At 42.3% G+C, this 12,665-nt stretch overlaps 1 protein-coding gene across 9 annotated transcripts in view; it reads right to left on the bottom strand.

The window, feature by feature from the left end:
- The window catches only part of ATRNL1 (attractin like 1), a 991,165-nt gene that overhangs the window by 806,735 nt on the left and 171,765 nt on the right, over window positions 1-12,665 (bottom strand). For all 9 annotated transcript variants that reach the window (XR_008445623.1, XM_054034053.1, XM_054034052.1 and 6 more), the window contains one exon: window positions 5,902-6,085. Coding sequence is in view for 8 of the 9 variants with exons in the window: in XM_054034053.1 (XP_053890028.1) it covers window positions 5,902-6,085 (184 nt within the window). In the remaining variant the exon portion in view is untranslated. The remainder of the gene's footprint in view (window positions 1-5,901; window positions 6,086-12,665) is intronic.

Here is a 12,665-nt window from a genome sequence, read left to right on the forward strand (position 1 = left end):
GGGTCTTTAGAAGAAAGAGATTTTGTGGGGAAAGGACAACAAGGAAAACAGATGGAAAGAACTGACAGAGGCTACTGGAGCAAGCTTCACTATCATGGCTGCCATCCCCACCATTTCCTGGGACCCTGGACCTCCATCACCCTGATCCTAAGAGGTGACCTGACCAAAATAGGCCAGAGAGAGGGGACCCAGATGACATCATCATACTTACCAGCTCCAGCTGGATCACAACCACCACCTGGGATAACAGTTATCATCATTTTTGATTCCATCTAAGTCAAGAGACAGTCAAACAAGGGGGCTTTACCTTCTAAGACTGGACTTTAACTACAACAGTAGCAAGGACATCTCCAGACCATCTCAACTAACTTCTTCTCTTTTCCCAAAAAAGTACAGTTACCACCATCTTTGATACCATGTCAAACAAAAGGGTTTTTTTTTCCTTCTAAAAAACTGTCTACAGCTAAAGGAAAAGGGAACAAGAGATGTTAAAATGAAAACCTTAATTAATACTTTACATTCCAAATGCTTTAATTATTTTTCCTTCTTTTTTGTATCTTTAACAAAGGGTTAAAAGGATTTTTAACAACATGTTTGCCATGGTGCTAAGAAGGCTAAGGTCTTTGTATACCAAGCCCCATAGCTTGTTTAACACTGTTTAATGGACAGCAACTAACTTATGTTAACACTTTAGCCCATATATTCCAACTAAGTTAATACAATAGGTCTATCAGTATTGGCAGGAGAAGGCTCCCTCCTGGAAGATCAACCTCTGTGAGGGAGTAGCTCCTGGCTTGAAGTAGTATCCATTATATACAAGGTTTACGGTTTGGTTCAATGGTTCTCAGCACCCCCACTATGCAAACTGTTCCAGAGCCCCTGGGGAGTGGTGAAGTGGATCTGGATGTTGAAGACAAACTCCAAGCCATCCAAGAGGGCCACTGCAGGGGCTGGTACAGTACTGGGCCACAGGCACATCTGACTCGACCATCTCTAATAGATGTCCTCTTGGAATCATGCCGACAAGTGCGGGAACAGGAACAGAAAGGAGCTCTAGAATCTCAGTACCAGGATACCTGAATCTGACAAGGAGTCAGAATATTTCAAGAGCCAGGGTGGTATGGTACCAGGAGGGGGCCTCAGAGATTGCAATCTGGATATGTACCAACATGATGCCAGAGGAAGTATAACAGGTTTCTTAGCTGCTGGTATCATTTGGTATGGAGGACCTGGTTCTGGCCCAGAAGATAAGTCAGGAGTTGGCACCGGGGCTGAGGTGGGCAGTACTCTAATACAGTGCTCCAGTGCCCATGATCTTGACTGCTGCACTAATACCGGACAAGAGTCCTCAATCTGCAGAAAGGGGGAGGGCAGTACTAGGGTGACCTGATGGCAAATGTGAAAAATTGGGATGGGGATGGGGGGTAACAGGATCCTATATAAGAAAAAGACCCAAAAATTGGGACTGTCCCTATAAAATTGGGACATCTGGTCACCCTAGGCAGTACTGTCAGGCAGAGTAAATCTTTGGCCACTGCACAGGCCTCCAGCATGATCAGCACCAATATGGGCTGTTGACTCACAGAAATTAAGGATGACTGCTCTGTCACAGCTGACAAAATAGCTAATCTTGATGGTCCTGGAATTGATGGCTCGGGTCTGACTGTATAAGCTGGTACCAGGCAGCAGTGAGCCAAAAGGCATGCTCTACCATAGATCCTGGATTGGCCTTCTGTGGAGGAGTCCCAGGCTGGGACTTCAAAAAACGAGACAGCAACTTTTTCTTATGCTTCTGTGGTAAGGACTGTTCAGAAGCCCTAGATTTAGAAGATGGTCCCAGTGATTAGGAACTCCTCCGGCACAGCTCTGCCAGTAAGGCTGGAGGAATCTCTGAGGAACTTCCTTTCAGTGACCAAGAGGGTTCCAATGTTGGTCTCAGGGCTGCCTCCCTGAGAATGTATCAGAGGCACTCTTCTCTGTTTCTTTGTCCTAGTCTTGAACCCATGACAGATGGACTTAATCTGACCCTCACCCAGGCACTAAAGACAGTGCAAATGAGTGTCATTAACAAGCACAGACTTTCTGAAGCCCACACACAGCTTGAACCCCAGGGTCCTTGGCACTGGTTTCCTGGTACTGAGTAGGGCCCAGAGGCCTTCTAAGTGAAACTCAAAGCAAGAGTATAAGAAGTTAAAAGAAAACTAAAACCACAATGAAAATAATAAAGATTTTTGAGTGTCAAGGGCAAAAGAGTAAAAGTTAGGTAAGTAGCTCACAAGAAACACTAATGCTCCAACCACAGAGGTGAAAAGGAACTGAGGGAAGGGCAGAGAAACTGCCCTTTATACCCTCATTTCACAGCATGAGTTGCTTCACAATTGGCAGGGCCACTGCCTGGGTACCACTAGGAAAAGCTCTCTGGAATCAGTGCTGACAAGGCATGCAGACACCTACGGTGTAATGGACATACACAAGCACTCACAAAAAAGAATTTGTTCTTGCCTTCTGGACACACATACATACCAAAAGTGAACAATGCACATAGATAAACTTGAAAAATAACAAGCACTAGCGAATTTCCCAAGATAAGCCATGATGTGTATCATTGATTAAGATTGGCCCTTCACACTTATTCTTTCCTTAACTGCCATCAGTAATGCCCGTGAATCTTTCAATAGTCCTATACACATTAACACAAATACACTGGAGTGAGCCACAGCACATTTTTCAATAGTAGAATTCCATATTTTATATACACCCACTTTTATTTATTTATAAATAAATAGTGTACATGAAATAAAGACTAAATATGGAGATAATTTTATAGAAGTGGAAGCAAAAGACAGTGCTACATTGCATTAACTAGTTAGGGTAATTCTTTAGCATTATAATGCCCCAAATTATTATAATTTAACAAAAAATAGCTATAGAACCTTGGAAGTCTTATTAAAAAGCTCTCTCATCTGTATTAAAAAAAATCACTAATGCTTGCATTGTATTACTGAATGTTCCTTCAAATAAAGAGACTATGATATTATTTTCCTTTCATAAGCTAGTGGAAAAAGCCTTAAGCTATGGATGATGACAATAAGATAGTATTATGAATTTGGTCGCTTAAAAATAGATAAAAAGGGAGAAAAAATTCTTCTTGTAATGTTGCCAAATTGCCATAAGCTAGTGGCATTTAAAATACAGATTCTGCAGTCAAATCAAACTCACACGTTTCTTAACATTTCCAACAAGCTGACCCGAGAGCAAACCTTCTGTCCTTTAAATGAAGCCAGTAATGCCCAGGGCAAATATTAAATTGGAGGAATAAAATGTTCAGATATAGAACTTGATCTTGAAACAGCTCTAAGGTGAAAAACTCAAAGGTCAGTTTGTGCATAGAACACACAAGCAGCATTAATAAATTACAGTAAACTTGAGGGACAGACTGACAAATAGAAGCTTCTTGAGGGACAGACTGACAAATAGAAGCTTCAAGCCTACAAACAGAATATTAATTTAACTGAGGTATCTATTAGCACATGCTTAAGTGCTATCCTGAATCAGGGCAACATTGTACACAACACCCATATCAAAGCAAATGGAGCAAAATTTCACCCTGAACATATTTGGCACATAATTATATCATCATACTATGTGCAATCAATTTTAAATACTGTATAAGTACACCATGAATTATATTAATATATTTTTTTAAATCGAGTTGATATCTTCATCAGTGGTGTAACTCCCTCAAACTGATCATTTTGCTGAATTAATTTATCACCTATAAATTACAACCATGAAGATTAATAGACATTATTAAGGCATCAACTGGAGACTCAAAATCACACAGCAGCCAATGGTCTTGATATGGCTGGGGCTCTGATATTTTAAATCTAACACTAAGAAGGACAGTCCTAGACTCTCTCATTACAGCACCACAGAAGTTTCTTTTAAACAGCAACACCAGTCTCCCGCCAATGAAAGGACACGCACACCAAGGTGATGGGCAGTACTCTCACACCTGTAAGACTGCTGGCTGAGTGCACTGCACAGTCAGTCTTATTGTCAGGACTTATCTCATCTACACTCCCTCACAGATACAAGCAGGAGTGGAAAATAATCCAGGCTGTGAGAGTGGTTAGAGAGGGCAGTCAGCCAGTGAGTCCCAAGCAGTAGCAATACTTCACAACAGCCATCCCTCCCCTTCTCTCTAATATGACGAGAGGACCACAGTTTACTAGTCCTTTGCAGTAGGCTTACAAATCCAGGATTCTTAGAAAGAAGAAAAATTCTCTGTGGACGATCACCTTCACCTGCTTAAAGCTGCACTGGGCAGAATAGTGTGGTGATGGTTCAAGACATGATCAATTGTGCTTCAGATGGAGTTACAGATGCAGTCAACTGCACTGGAGCCAACGGACAGAAATGCGGTCAGCTGTTCTTTGGGAGAAAGATGGGTGTGGGAAAATGGAGAAATAAGAATGTAACAGGAAAGAGGGGGAGGACCCCATGCTCCCATCACCCTCCCTGCACGTCTACGCCAGAAAGGTGAAAGAGGAAGATACTGAGTGTGACTGAGCTCACTGTTGTCATCATCCTGAACAAACCATTATTAATATCTATATTACCGTAAGCCTTAATTAGGCTTGGCAGGATTCAATTTAAATTAATATATGTTGGTAAAGTCCATGTCACCTGACATCTGAAACTGACAAAAAAACCATATCACTCGGTAACAGTTGGCCAGAGTGCCTCCCCTAACATTTTGTACCTGCAGGGATCGGGTTTCACCAGCTCAGCAGCAGCACAAATTGCTCTCAGCTGCCTCGCTCACTCACTCTTGTGACATCAGGACTGCAAAGAGTTCCCTGCATAGCTGTAGAGCCAGTGACACCCCATCCCTGTAAGTGTAAGGGGTAGGGAAGTATGTGGTCTTGGCAGGACAGAGCAGAGACGGAGGACAAGCCCCCAGCCCTGGGGGTGGCCACCACATTGTTGTAACAGCTGTCGCAGCCCCACTCACTCAGTCACCAGCCAGGACTGTGGGAGCTGTCCCTGGCAAGAACTATTCAACCGCACCGTATCACCAGAGGTTAGTCTTCCTCTGTGCAGTCCTGGCCGGAGGTCTTTGTTCCACTGGGCCACAACTACAGCCTCTCCTGCACCTTGTGCCCTGGGGTCTCTTGGGCCATGCTGGGAGTCCCCTGTAGCCCTGCTGTCAGTGCTGAGAACCTCCTGCAATGCCACTGTCTCTGCTACCCTAACCTTGACCCTCCCCATCAATTTCCAACTGTAAAAATAAATAGTTAAAAATTGAAAATAAAAACCTTGAAAATGAAAATGTATATTAATTGTTGAAATTAGAAAAAAAAAAATCAAAATGAAATTCTGCCATGCCCAGCCTTAATCAACACCAAGGCCCCTGCATGCTGAACACTGTAGACACATAAAGGTGTGCATGTGCAGACATAGTCCTTGCCCCAAAGAGCTTACAGTCTAATTAGACAGGAGTTCTAGATCTCTGGGCCTTGATCCAACAAGGCAACTAGCAGTACGGAGAGCCTGCTGAGGAATGAGAATTTGGTAGGATCTCCACAGGTTCCAAAAGGAGGCTGACACAGTTTCCATAAAATTCAAACTTCTGGATGTTTTTTAAAATGACCAGACCTTTTAAAGCCTAAAATTAATATACTAAATATTCTAAAATTAACCTGCCAGCACACAATACGTTTTGTCTGCTAAATCTTCAGTTTCGATGGAAAATTATCCCTCTATTTTCTTTCTGAAAATTCCAGCATTGAAAATTATAAAATCATTACAACATAAATACAAACATGAATAAAGAAGTTATTGTAAATATCTCACTATTGTATATACACTAACAACAATTGTCTTAATTCTACTTACCATGTCCTCGTATTAACTTCATATCTATAAAGGTCATCCACCAATCCATATTTATTGCCAGGTAATGCTTTGTATCCACCATGAACATAAATGGATTTTGTCATTTCATCATAGACACTAGTATGACCATATCCACCTTGCACAATTGCTCCTTTTGTTTCTGGTACAAGCCATGAATTTGATCCTGGAAGAGACATATGAGAGAGATAAAATAATACTCTAATCTTTCAAGGACCTACTCCTGGGATAAGTGCTTACTTAACACCCAAAGAAATCAATCGTAAAATCGGGGACTAACAGTTTATATCTTTGAAATCATGTAGAAGTGTTGGATATATTGTGCATGTTTTTCCAAGTTTTTAAATTGGCTTGGCTCATATTAAAAATACCCCTATGTAAACATAAAACATTTAAATCTATAATACAAGCAAGAAATAATAGATAGATAGATAGATAGATAGATATTTAATTTTTATAATGTCATAATCTGAAGGCTAGGCACATACTTTCCCAACTGAAAAATAACTTTTGCATAAAATAAAAGTAATCTTTATTGCCCTTCACCAGTTTACAATACACACACATGCACAGTAATACATTTGGCATCATGTAATGTTTTGTTTGCTTGTGTGGCTATAACTTGTAAGCAGCAGCTGCGTCTAAGATTAACTGTTGGTCAAACATAAATTTAGGCAGAGAAATTATAGCAATTATTACAGCCTTTTATTGGTGATAGAATGAGCTTCTAAAAAGAACTGGATCACAACTCATAATAAGCATTCCTCTAAGATCTAATTCCTATACATTCTGATAAATAGAAAGCCAACTGGCAATACCACTGTCTGGTAATTCCCAACAATGCTACATATTCTACTTCCTTTCCTCAAAATTTGAAACACTCTTACTGTCATCACCCAATTCACCCTATGAAAACCTTCAATATTCTACAATGTTATTTTTGGGGTAAATTTGCTACATAACAACCAGATAAAACTACAATTTATATTTAAAGGAACCCCATCAACCTGTATATCTAATTTTTTTAACTGAATATAGTTATTCACTATATTTATAAGTAACACCTACAATTATTAAAAGTGAAAGAAGCCGGCAACAAAAAGAAGTCCCCCCCAATTTGTTTACTCTGTGCATTTCATAGAATCATAGAATATCAGGGTTGGAAGGGACCTCAAGAGGTCATCTAGTCTAACCCCCTGCTCAAAGCAGGACCAATTCCCAACTAAATCATCCCAGCCAGGGCTTTGTCAAGCGGGGCCTTAAAAACCTCCAAGGAAGGAGATTCCACCACCTCCCGAGGTAACGCATTCCAGTGCTTCACCACCCTCCTAGTGAAATAGTGTTTCCTAATATCCAACCTGGACCTCCCCCACTGCAACTTGAGACCATTGCTCCTTGTTCTGTCATCTGCCACCACTGAGAACAGCCGAGCTCCATCCTCTTTGGAACTCCCCTTCAGGTAGTTGAAGGCTGCTATCAAATCCCCCCTCATTCTTCTCTTCTGGAGACTAAACAATCCCAGTTCCCTCAGCCTCTCCTCATAAGTCATGTTCTCCAGACCCCTAATCATTTTTGTTGCCCTCCGCTGGACTCTTTCCAATTTTTCCACATCCTTCTTGTAGTGTGGGGCCCAAAACTGGACACAGTATTCTAGATGAGGCCTCACCAATGTCGAATAAAGGGGAACGATCATGTTCCTCGAGTTGCTGGCAATGCCCCTACTTATACAGCCCAAAATGCTGTTAGCCTTCTTGGCAACAAGAGCAAGACTCATATTCAGCTTCTCGTCCACTGTGACCCCTAGGTCCTTTTCTGCAGAACTGCTACCTAGCCATTCGGTCCCTAGTGTGTAGCAGTGCATGGGATTCTTCCGTCCTAAGTGCAGGACTCTGCACTTGTCCTTGTTGAACCTCATCAGGTTTTTTTCGGCCCAATCCTCTAATTTGTCTAGGTCCCTCTGTATCCAATCCCTACCCTCTAGTGTATCTACCACGCCTCCTAGTTTAATGTCATCTGCAAACTTGCTGAGAGTGCAGTCCACACCATCCTCCAGATCATTAATAAAGATATTAAACAAAATCGGCCCTAGGACCGACCCTTGGGGCACTCCGCTTGAAACCGGCTGCCAACTAGACATGGAGCCATTGATCACTACCCGTTGAGCCTGACGATCTAGCCAGCTTTCTATCCACCTTACAGTCCATTCATCCAGCCCATACTTCTTTAACTTGGCGGCAAGAATACTGTGGGAGACCGTATCAAAAGCTTTGCTAAAGTCAAGGAATAACACGTCCACTGCTTTCCCCTCATCCACAGAGCCAGTTATCTCGTCATAGAAGGCAATTAGGTTAGTCAGGCACGACTTCCCCTTGGTGAATCCATGCTGACTGTTCCTGATCACTTTCCTCTCCTCTGTTTCATAATTGATTCCTTGAGGACCTGCTCCATGATTTTTCCAGGGACTGAGGTGAGGCTGACTGGCCTGTAGTTCCCTGGATCCTCCTTCTTCCCTTTTTTAAAGATGGGCACTACATTAGCCTTTTTCCAGTCATCTGGGACCTCCCCCTCTATTCTGTGTAACACCATTTCCACTGCTTTGTTGATGGCCAGTTGAGCTTCCTGTCTCATGTACTAACATGATGACAATTTATTTCACCCTTCAGGGAAGGCTCAGCTGCATGCTCTTTTCCTGGCTCTCCAAATCTATGTTTACCAGTATCAACAGCAAACAAACTGAGGAGATGGTATGCAGGCATGTGCACAAAATAGAAGAACAACAGAAGACTGAATATATTGAGTGCTGTTGCTCTGCCTTATTTTTTAATAAGACCCTGATAAATATCTTCTTGGTATCTAAAGAAAATATAATTCTGTGCACTTTATTTAAGCCATCGATTCAGTCAGGCACCTAAGTATGTACTTAAATTAAAGAATGTGAGTAAATCCATCCCTACTCAGTAAATAAATTAAGCACATCATTAACTTCAAGAATAAATCATCCTATTGAAGTCAATGGGACTTCAGCACATGCTTAAACTTAAGTACATACTTTTTGTGCTCGGATGAATTGATGTCTAGGCAGTATTCTATCAGAAGTATAGTTTGTTTGTTTTTAAATTAGTCAACTTCAGGACTTCAAGTTAACAGTATCCTTATAACGAAAACAAGAAGGTAACATTTATTGCAACAGTCCAACAATGTTTATTATACTTGCATATTCAGATAAAAAAGTAATACCATAGGGTAGTAATACAATAAACCCAATTAAACAAAATCTGGCAACAACCCTGATTTTAAAGTCATATAATGCAGTGTAACTGTAGAGGGGAAAATGTACATATATTTCATATCCATTTCAAATACATTTGTCACAATATACAGTTATTTTCAGAATAATTATAATAATAATTTTTCTTTCAAATTAAGCCTATTTTATCAAAATTGTCCTTTGGCTCCTTCCCCCAGTTACCAAGGTCTCTTTGATAGTGTGTCTGTTACCTTGTTTTAGAAAGCAGACACTTTAAAACTTTTTCCTAGAAAAATATAGTTCCACACCTATAACTTGGCTAACATTCTTTTTCCACTGATCATTTCAGATTACCTGCCACAACTAAATTTTAATAAAAGTACTAAGATTTGAACACCACATTTTGCTGTACTGCGCAGTGATAAAATTATCACCAAAAAAACTACTAATCAAATAAAACAACTTTTTATATATGAGTAATAAAATACAACTGCTAAGTCATCAGGACTAGCTTAATATTCAGATTGCTACAGTGAATTTAATCACTTTACTGCAGACCTTAACTCATTTTTTGTTTTAAATTCAACAACTGTTGGCTTGATTATTGTTCTGAAACATAGGTCATATTATATTATTTGGTATTTTTGTTATAAGCCCACAATGCAGAAAGGACAGAACATATTTATAGGTCAGTAGACACAATAACTTCTCATGAAGTGTGCTAGATACAAATGGACAATTAGCTTCAGAAGCTAATAAAGAGAGACTATTAAACTAATCCATCTGAATTTGCAACCATTGCTTGTTAGTTATTTAATTGACAATATGGCTCAACAGTTCAGCTGCTGAAATTCACAAAAGGATAAGTCTGTTAATAGCAAATGTAATGTAAAAGCAAAGTCATGTTCAAATCCACTTTCCACATCACATTTCAAACCAAGAACATCAGGTCAAGCCAGCCAGTTTGTAAAAGTTGTGCTTCTCTGGGTCTGGGTTTTTAGGGAGTATATCAGTACAATACTACGGCATCCTCCGGAAGAAACACGTGACCACTTCACTTGATAGCTATGGAAAGTAGGAAAAGGCTACCGCATTCTGGGTGAATGCAGCAAAAGATGCAAGCCCAAGAACTACATTTGGATCCCCTGTATGTGGGAACAATGTCAGGAAAATCAAGAGCAGTAGTTGAGACTCTGAAGAGAAGAAGAATGTACATTGTATACAAGAACCAAAATGGAAGGGGTTGAAATCCACAAACATCAGGGATGGTTACAAGATAATGTATGATGGTTCAGTAGCAAGGAGGAATGGGGTAAAAATAATCATAGCAGAAATATTAAAGAATAAGGTAGCAGACATCCAAAGGAATAGTGGCTCATGAAAGTTAGAATAGCACTGAGCAGAGAACATATATTTAATGTTATATGCACATACATGCCGCAGGTTGGCTATATGATTGAGTAGGAGGAGGAATACAAGATGGGAGTGAAGTGCAGTGGTTCCAATGTTAGTAGGAATCTGTGTTTGCTACGTATGATACACTGACTTGCAGTGCCTATTGCTTTCCTGGGTTAAGGTATCTTTTACTTTATGCAATAATAAAGAATGTTTTCAAAGAAAAGAATCCATTTATTGAAAAGAAACACAACTGCTTGGGAAACAGAAAAACCAACGGGGTGGAGTGGGGAATGATACAATCACAGATTTGCATATGTTCTGTTACCATACTCAGCCTTCCTGTCTGGAGTGCTGTGCTGCACTTCAGGATGGCTATACTGCATGGTGATGGGGGTTGAGTGCAATGGGTAAGGGTCGTAGTTTTCAGGGCTGGGTGGTGAAACTACAGCTGTTGGAGGCAGCTGGTGGCGATAAGAACCCGGATGTTGGGGAAAGTGGGTTGGAGGTGACATGGGGCCACAAGGGAAAGAGTTTCGGGACAAGGGCTGCAGGGGGGTGCAGGCGCGGTAGTGCTCCGCCTGCATGGCTACAAGTGCCTGGATCAAGTCCGCTTGGTGCTCCATGATGCTTATCAGCTACTCCGTGCTTTGGTGCCGGCGATCCGCATTTTGCTGGCAGACCCTCCTTTCACTCTCCCACCACTCCTGCACTTTTCGATTTTCATTAAGGGAGTGAGTGCTTCATGACTTCATGCAGCATGTCCTCTTTGCTTCTAAGTGGCCTCTTCCTGATTCTTTGCAGCCTCTCGGCTGGTGAAAACACAGACGGCTCAAGGTTGCATCTGTAAAGGCAAAATGCAACATTAACAGAGGCGGCATTGTTCACACCAGACAGAGCAATGATTCCCCTGTACTTAAGGAGGGCACGCAGTCTACACAATAGCATAATTTGCCCGTCCCAAAGTGAGCGCACATAACCCACGGGAGCCACAAAATGGTGAGTAAGCACAGGGTCAGGGGGGACTGATTCTTTCATGGCTGTACTGTCCTTTCGGTTTCTGTGTCTTCGGGAGAACCAACAGCTGCAGGGGGCCCCTATACTGAACACTGTCCCCACATTTTCCACAGGAGTTCGTCCTGGAAGATATCTCACTGCTGAGGGTGACCTGGGAAGCAAGGGAGGGTCTTCTAATGCAGCTTCCACCCTGGCCCATATGCAGCTTGCCTGTGTGCAGCAATGGTCCCACTGCCCTTCACAGCACAGTGGCGTAGACACATTAGCCTGACTGGGACAAGGACCACAGCAGCTCTCCCAAGAAACCTGCGCAAGCGCATTGCCCAAGTTCTCGCTGAGACCTTTGAAGAGATCACTGAGGCTGATTACCGCGATGTGAGAGAGTACATCAATGCCCTATTCCGTATCTAGGCATGCATGCAACCCTAACCCTCCTTGCCCCAAGAGCCCACACCGAATAACTTCCTTCCCAAAATAAAAGCCACTTACCGGGAACCTCCTCTGGTGTTTGTCCTTCCCCAACCACTGGCCGCTGCAACTGGCTACCTTGCTCCTGGCTTGAGAATAGGTCCTGGCTTCATGCATCTAGGGATGCCGGAGTGTCTTCCTCCTCCTCAGCACCCTCGCTCCCACTTTGCTTCTCCTCCTGCCTTGTTGGACTGGGCTCTGAAGTGTTCATGGTGGTACTCGGAGTGGAGGTGGATCACCCCCAAGTATCGTGTCCAGCATTTTGTAAAAATGGCAGGTCGCAGGAGCAGCACCGGAGCACCTGTTTGCCTCGCGGGCGTTGCAGTAGGCATTCCACAGCTCCTTCACTTTAACCCTGTACTGCAGAGCGTCCCAGTGATGGCCCCTTTCCATCATGTCCCTTGATATCTGCCTGAAGGTATCTTAATTCCTACAGCTGGAGCGCAGCTGCAACTGGACAGCTTCCTCCCCCCAAACACTGATGAGGTTCAGCACCTTGACATTGCTCCATACTCGGGATCCCCTGGCGTGTGGAGGCATAGTCACCTGGAAAGATTCGCTGAGAGCACTCCACACCTGAATGAGCAAACAGGAAGGGGATTTTCAAAATTCCCTGAGA

The sequence above is a fragment of the Malaclemys terrapin genome, chromosome 7, assembly GCF_027887155.1.
Source record: "Malaclemys terrapin pileata isolate rMalTer1 chromosome 7, rMalTer1.hap1, whole genome shotgun sequence".
Lineage (NCBI taxonomy): Eukaryota > Metazoa > Chordata > Testudines > Emydidae > Malaclemys > Malaclemys terrapin.